We start from the raw sequence: 21,413 nt of genomic DNA on the forward strand, positions 1-21,413 counted from the left end.
AGAACTTGCATCGAGATCAGGAATGAACTACATTGATCTGGGTGATTGAGCTCAAGAAGTCTGATCAACAGATGTCATGGAGTCTGGCGAGATGGCTTCTCCCAAGAGCATGCCGAAAGATGCACAGATGATGGCACAAATCCTGAAGGATCTGGGGATTACAGAATATGAGCCAAGAGTTATAAATCAGATGTTGGAGTTTGCCTTCCGATATGTGACCACAATCCTAGATGATGCAAAAATTTATTCAAGCCATGCTAAGAAGGCTACTGTTGATGCAGACGATGTGCGGCTGGCCATTCAGTGTCGTGCTGATCAGTCTTACCTCTCCTCCCCCAAGAGATTTTTTATTGGATATTGCAAGGCAAAGAAATCAAATTCCTTTGCCGTTAATCGCCATATTCAGGCCCCAGGTTGCCACCTGATAGATATTGCTTGACGGCTCCAAACTATAGACTTAAGTCTTTACAAAAAAAAGACATCAACTTCTGCGGGAAGAATAACAGTTCCACGGTTAAGTGTTAGTTCTGTTACTAGCGGACCAAGTACTCCCACTCTTGGTACACCAACCCCACAAACCATGTCAGTGTCAACTAAAGTAGGGACTCCCATGTCCCTCACAGGGCAGAGGTTTACAGAACAGATGCCCACATCACAGTCCCCAACTGTAAAAGCATCAATTCCTGCGACATCCGCAGTTCAGAATGTTCTGATTAATCCATCATTAATTGGGTCCAAAAACATTCTTATCACTACAAACATGGAGTCATCACAAAATACTTCCAATGAATCATCAAATGCATTGAAAAGAAAACGACAAGATGATGATGATGATGACAATGATGACTATGATAATTTGTAATCTAGCCTTGATGCTTGTAACATGTAACCAACCTTGGTCTTAAATCCATTGTACTGAGATTAAACGTGCATGCTGGGTATTTTCAAGTTGTGTTGTAGAAAACTTAAATGGTATTTAATGAGTAAATATAGTTATCCTTTCCTATTGAGATGTTGGTTTTTTTTAAACAGGATTAGTAATGGTTATTCATTAGCCTTTAAGTATGAAAAATAAAATTGTTGTTCATCAAAAAAAAAAAAAAAAAGATCGAAGGAAGAGAGGGAGGAGGGAAGGAAACGGGAGCAAGAAGCACAATGACAGAGATCCCAGTTGTCCAACTCAAAGATGAGGAGGCACACAAGGAGAAGAGAATAAGAGACACATGCAACAAAAGGAGAAAATTTCAGGTATCCTGCCCAAGAAGACCAGGATAAGTAAATGCATGCTGTGAAAAGTCTTGAAGTAAAAGAAAGAAGTGGTGGGGAGGTTCTAAAGGAGAGATATACAGAGTCAAACAATTTGCAAGGTTTTGTAATGGTTAAAAGGTGGGAGCCAGATTCAATACCATCGCCATCTAATGTAACTGGACACATCGTAAAAATTTTGTTTTGCAGTGAGTCTTTGGTCCTATTTGTAAAGCTGATCCCTGGTTTATCATAAAGTTGGCTTATTCCTAACAAGTGTCAAAGATTTTTTTACAAAGAAGTATTTTTGCCATCAAAGCCAAGCAAAGTAATAAACTCCAGTTCACTTACCTAGAAGTGAAATTTAGGAACACCAAAATTATCCAGAAATGTACCAAATATCAACTTTTTTTGAATGTCAGATGTTTCAAGGCAAGTTTTACTAATAATATCTCATTTAACTCCTACATCAACTACCTATGAACTAAGTATCATCATTGTCCCTCTTGGAGTTGAGAAAACCATGGCTTAAAGTAAATTGTTCAAGATCATACAGCTACTAAGTGATGGAACCGGGATTCTAATCCACATGTGTAGTATTTATGTAAACATCTCCAAACAATTAATACCTGATACCTGAACATTGGTTTGATTTAAATTATCTCTAGGGAAAATACTCACATTTCTAATTAGGGTGTATTTATTTGAGAGAAGCATCATTTTTATAAAAAATCACCAGCCTTCAATTAGTTATACCAAGCAATATACTACATTGTTTTTTATATCATGTGTAAGCCCATCCAATGAGGGAAGGCATAGAGTTGATTATTGCTCACTAAAATATCTTAATCACCTGGTATAAAATGGTGAATGAATGAAGTTCATTAGTTATCAAATAAAGAAATGAATAAATTTCTGGCTCCAGAGCCACCTCAAAGGCTAGTGAGCAACTGATCAGAGCTACTAGATAGCCTGAGAAAACAAGTGTTATTAGAGCTAAAATCAGTATAGCCAAAAGCAATATAGGCAAAAATAATTTGATGAATTAACCTATATAGTACTATCATGTTAAATTTTACATTTTCCATAAAGAGCCAAAACAGCTAGAAAACCCTTAATTATTGTCTGGATAGACCTTCAGGATTCCAGGAATGCAAGTAATGAGAATCCAATGTGATATTTTATATCATAAATAACCTGAAAATGTTTAAAGAATGCATAATATTAGAAATTATAACAATTGACATCTAAATATCAGCCAACATTCCTCTGCCATAGTCAACCACTTGACAAAAAAGGAAGAAAGAAGCAAACAGAAAAAATTCAAAGCATTTACCAGACATATCACCGTTGTGATCATAAAGTGGAGGTGAGAGACCAGTCATCCCTTTTCTTTTTGTCCAACCAAGTTGCAAACTCTGATCTCGTGTCATATTACAGAGACCACTCTCAAAATCACATCTTTCATAATTTGAACCTAATGAGAGAAAAAAGAAATTAGCTTTCACAATCCCATTTGGCTTCTTAAGAAATCAGACAATAATAGGGAAAAAAAAAAGCTTAGCAACAAATGGCAAATGTAGATTAACATAAGGATTATTTTCCACATTTTAAGTCTACTTTATTAATGCAAAGCTTTTTTGCACATGACATTCTAATAAATCGCCACACACAAAAACCAGTGTGGTCAAACAGAAAGAAGGCCACGCGAGGTCAGAGGACTGAGGATCTAATCCTGGTTTTGTCTCCTATTACCCGAGTGCCTTAGCTAAGCCACTTAACCATAGCAAGTCCTTTTCTTCCCTTGTAAGATTAGAATAATGACATCCTGCCCTCTCTCCCTCAGATGATTGCTATGAGAATCTAATGACATAATTTATATAAAATACAACTCTTAGAACCATAAAATATGAGGAATTATTATTAAGATCATACTTTCAACTCCACCTGGATATTCCAGCCTCCCAGGCATATCAGAGTCTCAGGTGTGGGCAGATGGAATATGAGGACCCTCCCACTAAAAGTCAACCATCCATGGCTGGGAGGCACCCCTGGTGTTAAACAAAACATAAGCACCTTCCTGTTGAATATCAATGTTCTTGGAATTCTTGGTGCTTCTATCAACAACAGACTCTTTCTGGGGTTCTTTTTGTTTTTATTTCCAAGTTTAAGCGATCTAAGAGGCTTGGCAGAAGCTGAAGGATTTGGACATTTGCTTGTTTACAATAACCACCAGGTAGGGTTTTATTTCATTATCCAACATCTGCAAATATCATTCTCTCAAAAATAGGTTATCTCAACTATAAATAGCCCCTGATGGGTGATAGTTCTTAGCAACGGTGGAGATTTTTTTTTGACAAGTTTGTCCTTCCCTGACTGGTTGCATTAGCCATTGTGGGAGGAAATATGCTGGTGAATATTGAGGCGGTGTTGGCAACCCAGTCACAAAATCATAATTTTTACTTAAGCACATTTTGGGCAAAATATTATTTGATAATAATGGATCATGTTCCTGAGATCATACATATGAGTATTGAAAGCTGACTCAGAAACACCACTTTTAAATGACGTTAAGTAAACTCGGTTTATTACCAATGCTCTATTTCATTTATTTTATTCCTAGATCCTTATCTTGAAAGATTTCATAGACCAACTGTATTCTGTAATAACAGGAATCTTAATAGCTACAATTTATCAAGGTAGTTTGTTCTGTGCTAGGCATTCATTGTACCTGCAGTAATTGATTTATTCCTTACAACAGCCTTATGAAGCAGGCATTTTTTTTTTCTCCATTGTAAAGGTGAGGAAGCTGGAGCATCTGGGTGGCTCAGTGGTTGAGCATCTGCCTTTGGCTCAGGTCATGATCCCGGGGTCCTGGGATGGAGTCCCACATCGGGCTCCCCACAGGGAGCCTGCTTCTCCCTCTGCCTGTGTCTCTGTCTCTGTGTGTGTGTGTCATCTCTCATGAATAAATAAATAAAGTCTTTATTTAAAAAATGTGAGGAAGCTGGGGCATCTGGGTGGCTCAGTCAGTTAAGCATCTGCACTGGACTCAGGTCATGATCCCAGGGTCCTGAGATAGAGCCCCAGGTAGGGCTCCTTGCTCAGCAGGGAGTCTGCCTATCCCTCTGCCCTCCCCCCACACATGTGCACTCTCAAATTAATTAACTAATTAATTAATTAAAATCTTTTTTAAAAGTGAGGGAACTTAGACGATGTTTTATGGACATAAAGTAACTGCCCAACATAGGACAGCTAGTGAGTTGCTGGGGCTAAGATTAGAACCCTAGTCTTTCTGACTTCAGAACATGAGTTCTTAAAGCTCTGTTCTGAGGCCTAAGTATTAGTCCACTGTCCTATTTTGATCAAAAACCTAGAGTTAGAGGTCTATCAGAATTTCTAGTCAGCTTGAGGGAACCGGTCTTTCCAGACAGAATTGATGTCATTCTATCCAAAAGCTAAGAAATTTGATTAGTCTGTAAATCATACCATGGCTAAATTTACAATTGCTATAAGGCCTTTGAAATATTTCGGATAGCTGGAATATCCCAATTATTACCTCATGGACCTCTCGTGATCTGGAGAATCTGGTTGAACAAAAAAATGAACTAAATTATATAATTATTTGTATATATGTGTGCGTGTCATTCAATTAGCTATGCTAATTGAATTAGCATAGTATATTAGTTATGCATATGTATCTGCATAAATATATCTTCAAGTTTCCTATAGTTCCTAGCAATTTTTACAATCTATTTGTGATTCTAAAATACTCTAAATTTTTTATCACCATACTTCAGCAATTATGTATATGAAATGTACATACATCCTCACATAAGTGTGAAACACTTTTTAAATACCAAGAAATTACTTTGCATTACAATTAGTTGATGTCTGTTCATGATATTTTGTTCTTTTTAATACAGAAAGATAATCATAATGATTTCTGGAAGTGTTAAAACTAGAAAAATAGCTAAACAGAATGCTTTTTTTTCTTTCTGAATAATCTCAACAGGGGTTCTTTTTGTTATAAAATGAATCTAATGAGCATACATTTTCAAGTGTTTCTTATAAAAACCACAAACTTCTAATAACCGCTAGATTATTCAATAACTGCATCGAAAAAGTTTCTATTTATTCTCCCCCAACAGAGAAATGCATATTTTAAACCATTTGAACAATGTTTCTTGCCCTGAAGCTGATTTGCCTTTTAATTCCATATGCCACACATCTACATTCAAATCTGAAACCATTTGCTATGCTAAAATCTGCCTGCATAGAGATTTCTGCTACCACAGCCATCACTAAATTGTGTTGAGTAAGGCCACAATTCGATAGGATATGGAACAATGAGAAATGGTGTGCAGGAACTTATCAGTAGAATCCATGTTCCTGGGCTTTTTGAATACGTGGAACTCATTTTTTCAATTTTGTGATCCTAAAGGTGGGGCGTACTATAGTCAAAGAGGGAGGGTGTCTCCATGTTGTGATCTGAGGTTGTTTGGAAGGCCAAATTATCCCCAGTGCCAGACTCTCTCATTTAAAATTCACTGAAGAGTTTCTCTTAGATTCAATCATTAACACCTTCACGGGCAGAAAAATATTATATTATATCCCCAAGTGACAGTTAATTTAGGGCATACTTCTGAAAAAATGAGTAAGAATAGAATAAAATTTAAGTAGTGGTAATGGTGCAGAACTCAGAATTAAGGATGGTAGGGGTAGATCATCACAATAAAAAGTTCTTAGAAGACAGAAAAAAATAGAAGAATTAGGAAAAATCTAGAAAGGGAGAGGCAAAGATATTAAATGCAAACCACATATCTCACAATTTTGCCTGGGCCTATATTACTAATGCATGTCTCTTTTCCTCTTAAAAAATCTATGAGGTCCAATTGTAGTCTTAACAATGAGTCCTGCTCTTTCTGAAAAGTTGTGGCAAAATATACATGACATAAAATTTACCTTTTAACCATTCTTAGGACTGCTCTGTGGTATTAAATACATTCACGTTGTTATGCAACCATCACCACCATCCAACCCCTGAGCTTTTCGTTTTTTCCAACTGAAATTCCATATACATTAAACACTGACAACCCATTCTCTCCTCCCCCAGTCCATCATTTTACTGGCACCCATCCTTCTTTTCTGTCACTATGGATTTGACTACTCTATATACCTCATGTAAGTGGAATCATACAGTATTTGTCCTTTTGTGACTTGCTTATTTCACTTAGTATTATGTCCTCAAGTTTCATCCATGTTATAGCATATGTCAGAATTTGTTTCCTCTTTGAAACTGAATAATATTCCTTTTTACATATATACACATTTTGTTTATCCAATTCACCTTCTGAATGGGTATTTGGGTTGCTTTCACCTTTTGACTATTGGGAATAATGCTGCTACTAACACTGGAGTACAAATATCTATTAGACTCCCTGCTCTCATTTCTTTTGGATATATCTCCAGAAGTAGAATTGTTGTGTCATGTGATAATTCTATTTTTAATTATTTGAAAAGTTGCCATGATATTTCACAGAAAAGCTAAAAATAATTTACATTTCCACCATAGTGCACAAGTGTTCCAATATTTCAACATCTTTGCCAACACCTGATATTTGTTGGGTTTTGTTTGCTTATAATAGCCATTCTAATGGATATGAGGTGGTATCTCATTTTGGTTTTGATTTGCTTTTCCTTAATGATCAGTGATATTGAACATCTTTTCATGTGCCTAGGCACATTTGTATATTGTCTTTGGAAAAATATCTTTTCAAGTCCCTTGCCCATTTTTAAATCTGGTTGTTTGTTGTTTTTGTTGAATTGAGAGAGATCTTTATATATTGTGCATTATCAATCTCATATCAGATATAGATTTGCAAATAATTTCTCTTATTCAATGGGTTGCCTTTTCATCTTTATAGTCCTTTTTTGTCCTTTGATACACAAAAGTTTTTCATTTTGATGAACTCTAATTTATTTAGTTTTTCTTTTGATATCTATGGTTTTCATGTCATCTAAGAAATTACTGCCAAATCCAGTATTATGAAGCTTTTCCTCTGTGTTTTTTTTCCTAAGAGTTTTATAGTTTCCTTACATTTAGGTTTTCAATCCACTGAGTTAATTTTGTATGTGAGTTAATTTTGTATATGGTAGAAGGCAAGGATCCAACTTTAATCTTTTTGCATGTAGATATACAGTTTTTACAACACCATTTGTTGAAAAGGCTGTTCTTTCTCCACTGAATGGTCCTGACACCCTCATCAAAAATTATTTGCCCACATATAAAAACTTACTTCTTGGCTCTCTGTTCTGTTCTATTGGCCCATGTCTGTCTTTATGCCAATGCCACACTCTTTCAATTACCATAGCTTTGTAATAAGTTTTGAAATCAGGAAATAGCTTGGTTATTTTTCAAGGTTGTTTTGGTTATTTGGCATCCTTTGAGATTCCATATGCTTTCTGGAATGGATTGTACTATTCCTGCAGAGGGGATCCCTGGGTGGCGCAGCGGTTTGGTGCCTGCCTTTGGCCCAGGGCGCGATCCTGGAGACCCGGGATCGAATCCCACTTCGGGCTCCTGGTGCATGGAGCCTGCTTCTCCCTCCGCCTATGTCTCTGCCTCTCTCTCTCTCTCTCTCTGTGACTATCATAAATAAATAAAAATTTAAAAAAATATATTCTTGGGATTTTGATAGGGGTTATATTGACTATGTACATGACTTTTGCTAATATTGACATCTAAACAATATTGAATCTTCCTATCCATGAACATGAGACGTCTCTCCACTTATTTGTGTCTTCTTTAATTTCTTTCAGCAACAATGTTTACTTTTCTAGGTATATAGGTTGTCTCCTTGGTTATGCTTTATTTTTTAGAGGCAGAAGTATGTACTTTTTATTGAAGTATCATTTACATAGAATATTATGTTAGTTTCAGGTGTACAACTTAGTGATTTAATATTTAAACACATTACGAAATGATCACCACAATAAGCCTAGTTGTCATCTGTCATCATACGAAATTTTACATTATTGACTATATTCCCTATGTTGTATATTATATCATGTCTTATTTATTTTATATTTTATAACTGGAATACTATACCTCTTTTTTAATTTAAATTCAAGTTAGTTAACATATAGTGTATTATTAGTTTCAGTAGAGTTTAGCGATTCATCAATTGCATATAATACCCAGGGCTCATTATATCTAGTGCCCTCCTTACTGCCCATCCCTCAATTACCCCATCCCCTCACCCACTTCCCAAGACTGTACCTCTTAATTCCCTTCAAACATTTCATCCATTTCCCCATTCCTCTACCCTCTGGCAGCTAACAGTTTATCATCTACAAGTCTGTTTCTGTTTTGTTTTGTTTATTCACTCATTTTGCTTTTTAGAATCCACATGTAAGTAAAACCATATGGTATTTGTCTTTCTCTGTCTGACTTATTTCACTTAGCATAATACCCTTTACATTTATCCATTTTATAAATGACAAGATTTCGTTCTTTTTTATGGCTCAGTAATATTTCATTGTATATACATACCACATCTTTTTATCATTCATCTATTAGTGGATATTGGTGGCTTCCATATCTTGGCTATTGTAAATCATGCTGTGATGAACATAGGGGTGCATATATCTTTTTAAATTAGTGTTTTCATTTTCTTTAGATAACCACCTAGAAGTGGAATTTGGGGATCATATGATAGTTCTATTTTTAGCTTTTTGAGAGACTTCCATACTGTTTTCCACGGTAACTGTGCCAATTTACATTCCCACCAACAGTGTAGAAGGACTCCGTTTTCCACACATTCTCACCATTTGTTACTTATTATCTTTTGATAATATCCATTCTGACAGGTGTGAGATGGTATTTCATTGTTGTTTTGATTTGCATTTCCCTGATTAGTGATGGTGAGCATCTTTTAACGTACCCATCGGCCAAATGTATGTCTTCTTTGGAAAAATGTTCTTAATTAGAATGTATGTTTTTTGATATTACACTGTATGCGTTTTTCATATGTATTAAATGTTAACCCCTATCAGATATATTATTTGTGAATATCTTCTCCCATTCCGTTAGTTGTTCTTTCATTATGCTAATGCTTTCCTTCACTGTGGAAAAGCTTTTTCATTTGATGTAGTCCCATTTGTTTATTTTTGCTTTTGCTGTCTTTGCCTAAGGAAACAGATACAAAAAAATATTTATAAGACCTGTCAAAGAGCTTACTGCCTATGTTTTCTTACAGGAGTTTTCTGGTTTTAGGTCTTACACTTAAGTCTTTAATCCATTTTTAGTTCATTTTTGTATATGTTATATATAAAAGTGTTCCATTTTCATTCTTTTACATGTAGCAATCCAATTTTCCCAACACCATCTATTAAAGAAACTGTCTTTTCCTCATGGTGTATGCTTTCTTTGTCATATACTAATTGACTATATAAGTATTCATTTATTTCTGGACCTTCTATTTTGTCCCATTGATTTATATGTTTGTTTTTGTGTCTGCAGCACCATGTTTTGATTATAAAAGCTTTGTAGTATAGCTTTAAATCTGGAATATGATATCTCTAGCTTTGTTCTTTCTCAAGATTGCTTTGGATGTTTGAGTTTTTCTGTGGTTCCACACAAATTTTAGCTTTATATGTTCTAGTTCTGTGGAAAATGCCATTGGTATTTTGATAGGAATTGCACTGAATCTGTAAATTGCTTTGGGTACTATGGACATTTAATAATATTTATTTTTCTAATCCATGAACATAATATGTCTTTCTATTCATTTGTATCACCTTCAATTTCATCAATGTTTTATTCTATACTTTCAGAGCAGGTCTTCTACCATCTTTGTTGAAATTATTCCTAGGTATTTTATTCTTTTTGATGCAATTGTAAACTGGACTGTTTTCTTCATTTCTCTTTCTAATAGTTTGTTATTTGTAGAAACACAACAGATTTCTGTATATTAATTTCGTATCCTTCAACTTTACTGAATTCATTTTGTAGTTCTAGTGTGTGTGTGTGTGTGTGTGTGTGTGTGGAATCTTTAGGATTTTCTATATACAGTATCATGTCATCTGAAAATAGTGACGGTCTTAGTTCTTCCTTTCCGATTTAGATATCTTTTATTTCTTTTTCTTGTCTAGATGCTGTGGCCAGTACTTCCAGCACTATTTTGAATAGAAGTAGCAAGAGTGGGAATCCTTATCTTATAGGAAAATCTTTCCTGATATTAGAGGGAAAGTTTTCAGTTTTTCCCCATTGAGTATGATGTTAGCTGGAAGTTTGTCATATATGGCCTTTATTATGTTGCTGTACATTCCTTCTATAACCATTTTGTTTTTTATCATAAATGGATGTTGAATTTTGTCAAGTGATTTTTCTGTATCTGTTGAGGTGATTCCTAAATATTTCATTCTGTTTGATGCTTCTGTAAATGGAATGGTTTTTTAATTTCCTTTCCATATTGTTCATTAGTGTACAGAAACGCAACTGATTTTGGGGTATTGATTTTGTATCTTGCAACTTTGCTGAATTTGTTTATTTGTTCCAACAAGTTTGTTTTTGTTTTAAAGAATCTTTAGAGTTAAAAAAAAAAAAAGAATCTTTAGAGTTATCTACATTAAGATCACATTTTCTGTGAACAGATGATTTCACTTATTTATTTCCAATCTGGATACTTTTCTTGTCTAAATGCTCTGGCTGGGACTTCCAGTACTATGTTGATAGAAGAGATGAAAGATGGCATCTTTGTCTTGTTCCAGGTCTTAGAGAAAAAGCTTTCAATCTTTCCCCATTGAGTATGATATTAGCTATGGGTTTTTCGTATATAGCCTTTATTGCACTAATTTTGTTCTATTCCAAGTTTCTTAAGTGATTTTAGTTCCTTCCAATTTTGAGAAAATCTATGTATTACATTACCACAGTATTTTACATACCATTCATTTTTCTATTTAGAAAATTATTTCCTTCATGTAGATAAAAACATTTTCACAAAAAATTGTCTCTCACTCTCATTTAATGTAAAAATTAATGGCCAGTTCCTACAAAGAATGAGATGAATCTAAAATATTCCAATTAAATAAAAGTAAAATTTAATTACACTCAAAAGTAAATTTCAAGGAAAGATTGCTATTATTTGGCCTGGAAAATTAAAAATATTAATTAATCTTTACAAGGAAATATTTATTTTTCACACTGAATTAATTTTAACATTTTCATTGAGACAAAAACAGGAAAAACCCTAACTCACAAAGTTATGTGATAGCAAATGGAATTAGCACTCTCATGGCTCACACCAGAATTATCCAATATTATTTTTGGATGGATTCTTATCTTATAGTCACCTTTATTCTCAAATCATTGAGACTGTCTTTGACATTGAGATTGTGAGCTGAGTCATTGATGGTATCTAAGACAATAAGAAAAGGATTGTGAAACCATATTTTAATTTTAACATTGTTTTAGGATTAATAACCTTCAAAGAAGTTCAAAGGCGTGTTTGTGTCTGGTGATTTCTGAAGAAATATTGACAAGGCATGGCATTAACTCCAGTCTGCAGCAGTATTCACTCGAGTATTATAAATGTTGCATAGCTATTTACATATAATTTTCCATTCCAGAGGAGCAGCTAAGCCAAAGTACCTTATGGCTTTTCAGTAGTTTCTATAATGGTGAATACAAGGACTCTAATAGAAAGTTATATCATTTTGCATGAAGAAACTCTGCATCACATAAACTAATTTGGGAAAAAAAAGAAAAACTCTTGTCATATGTTTTTCCCTAAACAGATTTTCAATTTCTTTCAAAATAAGTAAAATTTTTCTTCTAAATCCAGTCAAGCATTTGAAGACTTATTCACTGTAAAGTCACAATTATTTCTGGGTAATAAATAACATTGTATTATATTATTCCCATTTTTTTCATGGAAACTTATTTAAAAGCTGTGATTCAAGGTTCTTGCTTTCATAAATCTGGTAATTTGACAACAGAATGCAACCCTTCTCTTAAGATTCCTAGCCGAGCCTTTAGTGTCAACCTGCTCCCCTAGAAATGATGTTTATTGACAAACAGAAAAGGCATGTGGGGTAACAAGAATTGCAGAAATTCTAGCTATGTATATATTTGGGCTTCAGAAGATACTTTGCTTGTGGAAGAAACAGTTTGCCATTTGATGTCAACAGGTGTCTGACTTTTTTTTTTTTTTTTTTTTTTTTTTTTAGGTGCCTGACATTTTTTAAGGGAACTCATAAACTTAATGTCCTCCTTGGATGATGTCAATTTGCACACTTGAGCAGCAAAACAAGAGCAGACTACATTGCAAGACTGAGTAGTTGTATTGAATTCCACAATGAAGGAAAATAGTGCAGCTGACAAATCCAGCCAGTTAGCAAACCAGTAATTACTCAGTCTATCTAACACTTATTGACTCTATGTACCAGTCTTCTAGGAAAGGGAGTGAATAAGGTAAATTTCCTGTCCTCATGAAGTTAATATTTTGCTTTTCTATGACCTCCTTCAAAATATTAATGAAACTGTTGGCAGCTCTGGAAGGATAACACCCATGTAGGCAGACTGGAACCTTTGAAGATTTTAGGTATTTTTGTACAGGTCTTATGAATCTAGAACCTAAAACACTCTTGGGTCATTTTAAGGACTAGAATTCTGGAATGAGGATCTGTTCCTTTCTGAAACCACATCAGTATATTTTATCCAACTCCCTCAAAATGGGGATTCCTCTGCGGATTAGACACGTTAGACCCCATTAAATAGGGATTTAGACCCAATTAAGATAATTCTCTTTTTTTCTGGTTAAACCTTTCCTTATTTGAGTATAGTTGACAGCCAATGTTACATTTGTTTCAGGTGTACAACACAATGATTCAACACATACATTATGCTTTGCTCACAAGTGTATCTACCATCTGTCACCGTATGATGCTGTTACAATATCATTGATTATATTCCCTATGCTGTCCCTTTTATCCCCATGACCTATCATTCCATAACTAGAAGGCTGTATTTTACACTCCTTTTCTATTATTTATTTATTTATTTATTTATTTATTTATTTATTTATATTCAATTAGCCAACATACATCATTAGTTTCAAAGGTAGAGTTCAATAATTCATCAGTTGTGTATAACACCCAGTACTCATCACATCACGTGCCCTCCTGAATGCTCATCACCCAACTGGAGGAAAAATTCTCACTGTTTGCAACCTCCAGTGGAGCCCACAGTAGAGTTCTGAACTTGCAGTTATGCCTGTGATATCCAGGCAGAAGCAAATACAAAAATCAGAAATTTAGAATATATAAAATAATAGATTGAGTATAACAAAGCATTGTACATAAAAAGAAAGAGGAACAATGCTTTCAATATATTTGACAAATAGTTTTCTTCCAGGTAAATATATTAAATAAAAGATTTATTATCTCATAGAAGTTATCTCATAGAAATATGGATAAAATTCCTGAAAAGGCAATTCACAAAACACAGAAAGAAAAAAAAACACATATGTTGAAGTGATCACTTCACTGTCAATCATATATCACAGTTGAGTTTTGAGAAAGGATTAAAAGGCAAAATAGAAAGAAGGAATTCTGCTTGCATCAATGTGGCCTACAGGTCTAATATGACTTTGCTTTCATTTCTTTCTTTCTTTTTTTTTTTTTTGCTTTCATTTTTATAATAAACAGAATAGAGCAGTTAATAGAAAGCATTTTATTAATTTTAAAATGCCATTTTATTCTGATTTTTAAAAGCAACAAATCCTATTTTGGAAAAGTTGCAATATAAATATGTACAAAAAAAGAAAAGTCACTTTTAAGTCTAACACCTAGACATTTTTCTACCTAGTATTTTATGCAATTGCCACACTATTTTTAAGAGTATGCATTGATCAGTAATCATAACTTTTCTTTTGACAATATATCATGAGCTTTTCCCCATTTTTGAATAGCACCAAAAATTGACAGATGGCTACACAAATGTCCATGGTAAAGATGTATCATAACTTATTTAAGCATTGACCTAATATTACAAAATTATGTTATTTCAAATCTCCACCATCTTAAATAGTGCTGTGATGAGACTTTTGACATGAACTCTTTCTAAATTTTTTCCTAGAATAAATTCCTAAAAATGAAATTACTAGCCAAAGGGCATGAACACTTTTAAAATCTTTATTCATATTTCAAAGATATTATCAAAAATGTAAGATTTTATTAACACCCTTGCCTACAGTATATAAAAATGCTCATTTTTTCATACCCTTCACAACCATGGACATTATTTTAAGTAATTTATGTGTATTTAATTTTTAAAATATTGGAAGCTTTTGATTTTCAACTGTGCACATGATTGGCAGTGAAGTTGATCACTTCATCATATGTGGTTGTTTCCCTTTCTGTAAGTTTTGTGAATTGCTTTTTCAGGAATTTTACCCATATTTCTGTGAGATAATGCATCTTTTATTTGATATATTTACCTGGAAGAAAACTATTTGTCAAATACATTGAAAACATTGTTCCTCTTTCATTTTATTTACAATGCTCTTGATACATTAAAACTGTTATTTTATATATTCTAATTTTCTGATTTTTGTACTTTCTTCTTACATGTAATGCATAAAAAGGCCTTTCCTCATTCAAATATTTATTCCATACCAATTTCAACAAATATATTTTGAGGATTTATTACACCTCAAAGCAAAGAGAAACTTTTCCTGACTTCAAAACTTACTGTAAAGAATAATAAAGACTATGGTTTTATTTTCTACGTTTAACACGTTACCTTTTGGAAACTTTGATGTGTGGAATAAATAAGAAATTTGTTCCATAAAATTGCCTAATTTTCATTTGTAACAAATGAAAACATAGTCAGTGTTGTATGGTGGTTGGAATTAAGGATTCCAGGGGGGCGTCTGGGTGGCTCAGTTGGTAAGTGTCTGCCTTTGGCTCAGGTCATGATCTCAGTGTCCTGGGAAGGAGCCTCACCTTGGGCTCCCAGCTCGTGGGGAATCTGCTTCTCTGCACCCTGGTCACTTGTGCATTCTCCCTCTTTCTCTCTCTCTTTCTCTGTCCCTCTCAAATAAATAAATAAAATCTTAAAAAGATAATTAAGGGTTCCAGAATCAGACAAAACTGGTTGTGAATTCCAGTTTCTCCACTGAATAATTCTGTATCCCTTGGCATTTTAGTTTACTTAATCTGAGCTTCTTTTTTCCAAGCTGTAAATTGGGAACAATAATAGTTCTTACTATTTTGATGTTTGATGAAGATTAAATGAGATACTCTATGGAAATTTCTTAGCAGTGCTCGGCTTATAGGGAGTGCTATAAACTGACTTGGAATGCCACTATTATTTTTTAATATATTATAGATATTATATTTCTTAATATTCCTTATATATAGAAATCTTAATATTTCTAGCAATCAGATTCTTTTCTTATTTTGAACTTTCACATGTTGGAATAGTTTACATGATACCTATTATAAACCTACTAATAAAAGTTATTCCCCATTATTAATCATTTGATTCTCCCTCTTTCTAGCTGTTCTCACTCATTTTTCTGGATAAACTTGTAAGTCACTTTAATCAGATTCCAAAATTTATCATGGTGACATCCTGTTTTAGAATTTAACTAGATTGATTTCATGACTGTGAAAATGTATATATTTACACTACTGAAACACTCTGTTAAGAAAATAGTCTTGTCATGAGTCTTTCTTCCATACATCAGTAATTTTGTATAATTTTCTTCAGCTAAGCTCTATACATTTATTATATTTCTTAGGTTTTATTGTGCTATGGACTGAATATCTGTATCCCTTCAAAATTCCTATGTTGAATCCTAATCCCCGGGTTAACGTATTTAGAGGTGGATAATGAAATTAATGCTTTTATAGAAGAGGAGGAGAAACCAAAGCTATCTCTCTCCCCACCATGTGAAGCCACAGTGAAAAAACAGCTATCTGCAGCAGCACCTGGGTTGTTGAGTGTCAGACTCTTGGATTCTGCTCAGGTCATGATCTCCAGGTCTTAATATTGAGCCCCATGTCCGGCTCCTTGCTTATTGTGGAGACTCTCTTTCCCTCTCCTTCTGTCCCTCCCCTACTCTGTACATGTGCACTCTCTCACTCAAATAAGTAAATAATTCTTTTAAAAACAAAAAGAAGAAACAGCTCTATGCAAACCAGAGGAGTCCTCATCAGACACCAAATCTTCCAGTACTTTGATCCTAGACTTCTCAGCCTCCAGAACCATGAGAATTAAGTGTTCTTTTTGCTTCGGCCACACAGTATATGGTATTTGTTAGAGTAGCCCAAACTAAGACATTTTGCTTAGGATTTTTGGCTGTTTCATGAAAATATGCAACAAACATTTTGCATACATACAATATAGTAATAAGATAAGCATTGTGAATGAAATCTCACATTTTACTTTATTAATTCTTTACTTTCAAATAATTCAATGAACCAATTACTTTTTTAAAGTAGTTGACATGTCATCCTTTGAAGAAATAACATTTGTACTTAGCATCACCTAATTAAACACTATCACCTCTCAGATTTTGAGAATGCACCCCTAAGGTAATTTTTTTTACATATTTCTCATATAAATTTAGATTTATATGAAGTAACTACCTTTTGAAAAAAATTATTGTCCCTAAATCCAAAAAGTTTGTAAAAGAAATAAGGTAAAATCTCAAAATCTTATGACATATTCCATCAAATCAAAGTACAAAAATAGATTCCTATCTCCTTATAAAAATACTAGACCAAATGGAAAGTTCCTAGTTGTGGCAAGTAGGTAGGAGAGAAAAATGTCAGATTAACTGAATACATTTTTTTTTCTTTTGAGTCATGAGTTAGCTCTAAAAGTGAATGTATGTAACAGTTAATTTGACTACTGACTTCAGGTATGCAAAAGCAATTATCTAAAAATATTTTCTGGCAGCATCTCAACAGGTGAGGATCCATTTCATGGGATATATCTCAACAGTAGTTTATACTCTTCTGGTTTACTTGGATCTGAATGGTAGCAATATAAGCAAGACTACTGTATTTATAAGCAAAAATGCAACAAGGTAAAGCCTTTGTATACCAAATAATTTTGAGAAATTGCTAGGAGAAAAGCTAGACTCTCTCTGTACTTGATATAATGGCTCAGATCTTTAAATAAACAAATATAAATCAAAGAGAATAAGGGAGACTAGGCAATAAGGGAGAATAGGCAATCAAAGATCAGCATGGAAGCAGACAATGCAATGTTTGGAACCATGATTTATTTCCCTGGCTCAGGACATCAATAAATTATAATGAAGAGGGATTCTTGTCAACACTGGAACCAAACAGTTGTTAGACCTGAAAATTATTTTTCTTAATCACTACATATTAAATGTTCAATATCATGTATAAATAGAATTTACTTCACTGTAAAGATTCAGTCTTTCTAAGCCTCATATCTTTAAAATAAATTCCAATTTATTTTAAATTCCAATTTAAAACAAAGGTTCAAGTATTCTGAAAAAGAGGACCATCATGTAAAATAGGAAAACTCTCAAAAATCTATTAATAGAATCAGTAGCATCTGAAATTCAACTTCAATGAGGCCAATTTCATTACAAAAAGTCAACATAGTAATCTATTTCTTTAAAGGTCACACCATTTGAATGCTAAAAGGGGGCACTGGTTGATGTTTGTTTTCAAAAAGGCACTATTTTAACATCATTCCAAAGTTATCTTTTAAAAAAAAAAAACTCATCCATAAGTTTTAACGTCACAAATTTTTATGAGAAAAACTGCTTGGCCATCATTATTCCTGCACAGTATTTTCCCCTCTTGTGGTATACGGAAAAAACCCACACTTCAAAGTGATTCTCAATTTTATCTACAGGTTATGGTCCACATTTTAAATAAAATACCAAAGCGGATAGTTCTCAGAAATGAAAATGAAAAGTGAAAAAGCCAAAAGGTGATCTCCTAATGTAACATTTAAAATGAAATCTGTTTATTCGACAGATCTGTTCCTTCGTTTCCCTCCACGGCCGCAAGTTATTAGAATTTGTCATGCAGCCGAGACCTTTTGCACTCAGCAGCTTTCTCCTCTTCCACATTAACCTTTTCCCCAAGCAGGACCATGCATGTTATCACAGCAAGCATGCTAAAGGAAGCCTCACAGAGATTAGTAAAAGAAGGGACTTTGCACTTCTTGTCAAACCAGCCAAGTGGTTCCTCTTTGCTGCTCACCAAAGAATAGCAAGGGCTTTCCCAGACAGGTCAGAGAAAGGGCAGCACACCCACATTCAGCCTCTCTGGGCAAATTGGACAAATATAAATGAATCCCTGTCTTCGGTTGTATTCGGTATTTAGCAGTTACTAATAGAATGATCGCCATCCTAAACTATGGGAGACAAATCAATAGCTTGTTTTCTTCCACAGAGAAGAAATTTTTCAGGATTTAATCTTCTAGTTCTAATGTAATAACAACTGAATATGTAAGTAGAAGGCCAACAATAGCAAGACTGAATACATAGAAACTTATTTTAGCTGAAGAAAATAAAGAATTCTATCAACATGAATTAACATAGTATCTGAATATAAACTAGAAAATCTGTTTGACAAAGGTGCTTGAAAATACTAGAATTAGTCGATCCAAATAATTGAATCAGAGGTTATAATGAACCAACAATGAACCCATTTAATTTCATGAAAACATTGTCTATGAGCACTTGTTCCAATGGAGAAATGCAGTTTTCCTTCAGGATGTCAGATTGCAAGAGAAACTACAGAAACATACATGTCTTTACTCACATCTTGGGGTGGTGAACAGTTTCCTTTTTACATATGATACCAACAAGCAACGGAGCATTTTCCTGCCACTGAGAGTCAATTTATTTCACTTTACAACCTCTTGTGATGAGATGGAGGTTCAAGATCACACAATTAGTACATGGTTCATGCAGGATCTGAATCGAGGTCTTGCACTCTCTGAAGCTGGTACATGGAGTTTCCTGCACCCCAGAATCAAAGGAAACAAGCCAGTGTTGTACTCTGTGTGCAATTGGTAAAACTCACTTGGAGGTAATGTCATACAAGCAAAAATGAAATCTACTCCTGCAACTTAAAATTCATTTCAAACATCTCCATGTTGAATCCAAATTTAAGCTCATCATTTCCATCAAAGTATTTTAAAGCTTTAGTAATGAGCTGCTTTTGAATTTTGCTTCCATATATTAAAAGCTACATTACTGCATATCATTTCCTTCTTTATAATCAGTAAAAACTGTTTAAAATACGTTCCCTCTACTTAGAATCTTAGCAGCTTGATATTGTTTAATTAGAGTAATTTTGGTATGGGAACACATCTCTTTATTGCAAAGTATATTTTAGTTTCTGATTTATGCTAAAGGCATATGAGTGAAATCCATGAGGGCCAGGTAGCTAGCCGAATCTCCCTGGGCTGCCCATCAGCCCCTGGTCTGAAGGTGTTCAGGGAACTGAAATTGGACAAAGGAAAAGAATCACACTTACATTGCTGTTCATCACTCTTGTCCTCACACTGATCTGTGAAATCACACACGTTGTCAGGAGGCAAGGACAACCCATTGCCAAACTGAAAGGCTTCAGTTCCTTGCTGAATCCATGTAGAGAGGAAAACACAAGAAATCCAAAGGAAACAAAAAGCTTCATTCCTTGGGAATGCTAACATTTTGGCCAAGCAGAAGAGCATCACTTGATATATCTCTGGGAAATCAGGCAATTATAATAGGTGAATCCATAATTAGAAACATTCTTTCTCTTTTCTCTACTCTTTATTTTCCAGATTTGCCTCTTACCACTAGACTCTTGGTCACTATCTGCAACCCTAACAAATGACTCCCAGAGCAGTTCATTCACTCTTTCAGAGGAGTGTCTTTAGAAAATATTTAGCTTGAGCAATTGCACCATTTCTGTATCTAGCAAAACATGGATTATTTATTGCCCCGTGTATACCATATTTAAACAAATTAAGCCTTTATGATCATGTTATCTCCTGAAAGAAAATTTTAAGAAACAAAGGGCAGGCACATAAATGGAGCAGGGAGCCAGGAAAGGACCACAATAAAGTTATAAGGAACACAGCAACATTCTGTACTACTTTCCATACTAACTTAATCACATTCATGTAATTTAGAACATTATTGAGGTCACTAAAATTCATTCAAATATCTCAGGCCCGATTATTAGAATTTCTCTATGAGCACGAAATGTGTACCATAGTTATTGAAGGGAAACTTCACATTGCTTGCTTAGATTGTACCACAGGACTTTTTCAAAGAATTTATTTATTTATTTGAGAGAGAGAGCAAGAGAGCGAGAGCACAAATGGGGTAAGAGGGGGAGGGACAGAGGTAGAGGGGGAAACAGACTCCTTGCTGGGCAGGAAGCCCTACTTGGGGCTTGATCCCAGGACTCTGGAATCATGACCTGAACTGAAAGCAGATGTTTAACTGACTGAGCCTCCCAGGTGCCCAGAGAACCACAGGATTTTAAAAGTGGAAGGGACATTAAAGGCCACTGTTTTACAAATCACATAACTTAGGCCCAAAGAAGTTAAGAGTATTTATGAGAAAATACACTAATTTGGTGTTAGAAACTAGAATTCAAATTTCCTACTGCAGAGAGCAGTGTTCTTTCTTCTGTAGCACACTGATCCTCTTGTCAATTCATCTTAATCTACTTCTACAACTGAAACATGATTTCAGAATGCATATTCAGAATGAACAGTATACTGAAGCTCAGGACACGCTGATGTATTCATAATAAAATTCTATGAAGCTGCATAACCATAGAAATTATACGAAGTTGAATATTGAAGATATTCTTTTATATTTGATTTCTTAAAGGCACATCGAAGTTCTTTTTCAACTACTCTCTTTTATTTCTGCAATATAATGGCAAGGAACAAGACACCCGATGAGACTATAGGAAGTAATTAGGGAAGGTAGAGACATCCAGGACCATAGATCAGGGACAAGCATGCATCTGCACATTTAAGAAAAATATTGGGAAAGTAAGATCTTCCCCATATTCTAGAAAAAAAGACCCACAATATATATACATTAAAGTCTAAAGTATAGACATTCAGGATTCTGGGAGGAAAATCCACC

General features: G+C 34.3%; 1 protein-coding gene and 1 pseudogene across 1 annotated transcript in view; one reads left to right on the forward strand and one right to left on the reverse strand.

Moving 5' to 3' along the window:
- MALRD1 (MAM and LDL receptor class A domain containing 1) overlaps positions 1-20,113 on the reverse strand; it is a 649,658-nt gene extending 629,545 nt beyond the window's left edge. Inside the window, 2 exon segments of the mRNA XM_049096644.1 lie at positions 2,582-2,722; positions 19,795-20,113. Of these exon segments, the coding sequence (XP_048952601.1) occupies positions 2,582-2,722; positions 19,795-19,993 (340 nt within the window). The 5' untranslated portion in view covers positions 19,994-20,113.
- Positions 38-862, forward strand: LOC112670352 (transcription initiation factor TFIID subunit 9-like; annotated as a pseudogene).
- Positions 20,114-21,413: the final 1,300 nt, after the last annotated feature.

Source organism: Canis lupus, chromosome 2 (genome assembly GCF_003254725.2).
Source record: "Canis lupus dingo isolate Sandy chromosome 2, ASM325472v2, whole genome shotgun sequence".
Lineage (NCBI taxonomy): Eukaryota > Metazoa > Chordata > Mammalia > Carnivora > Canidae > Canis > Canis lupus.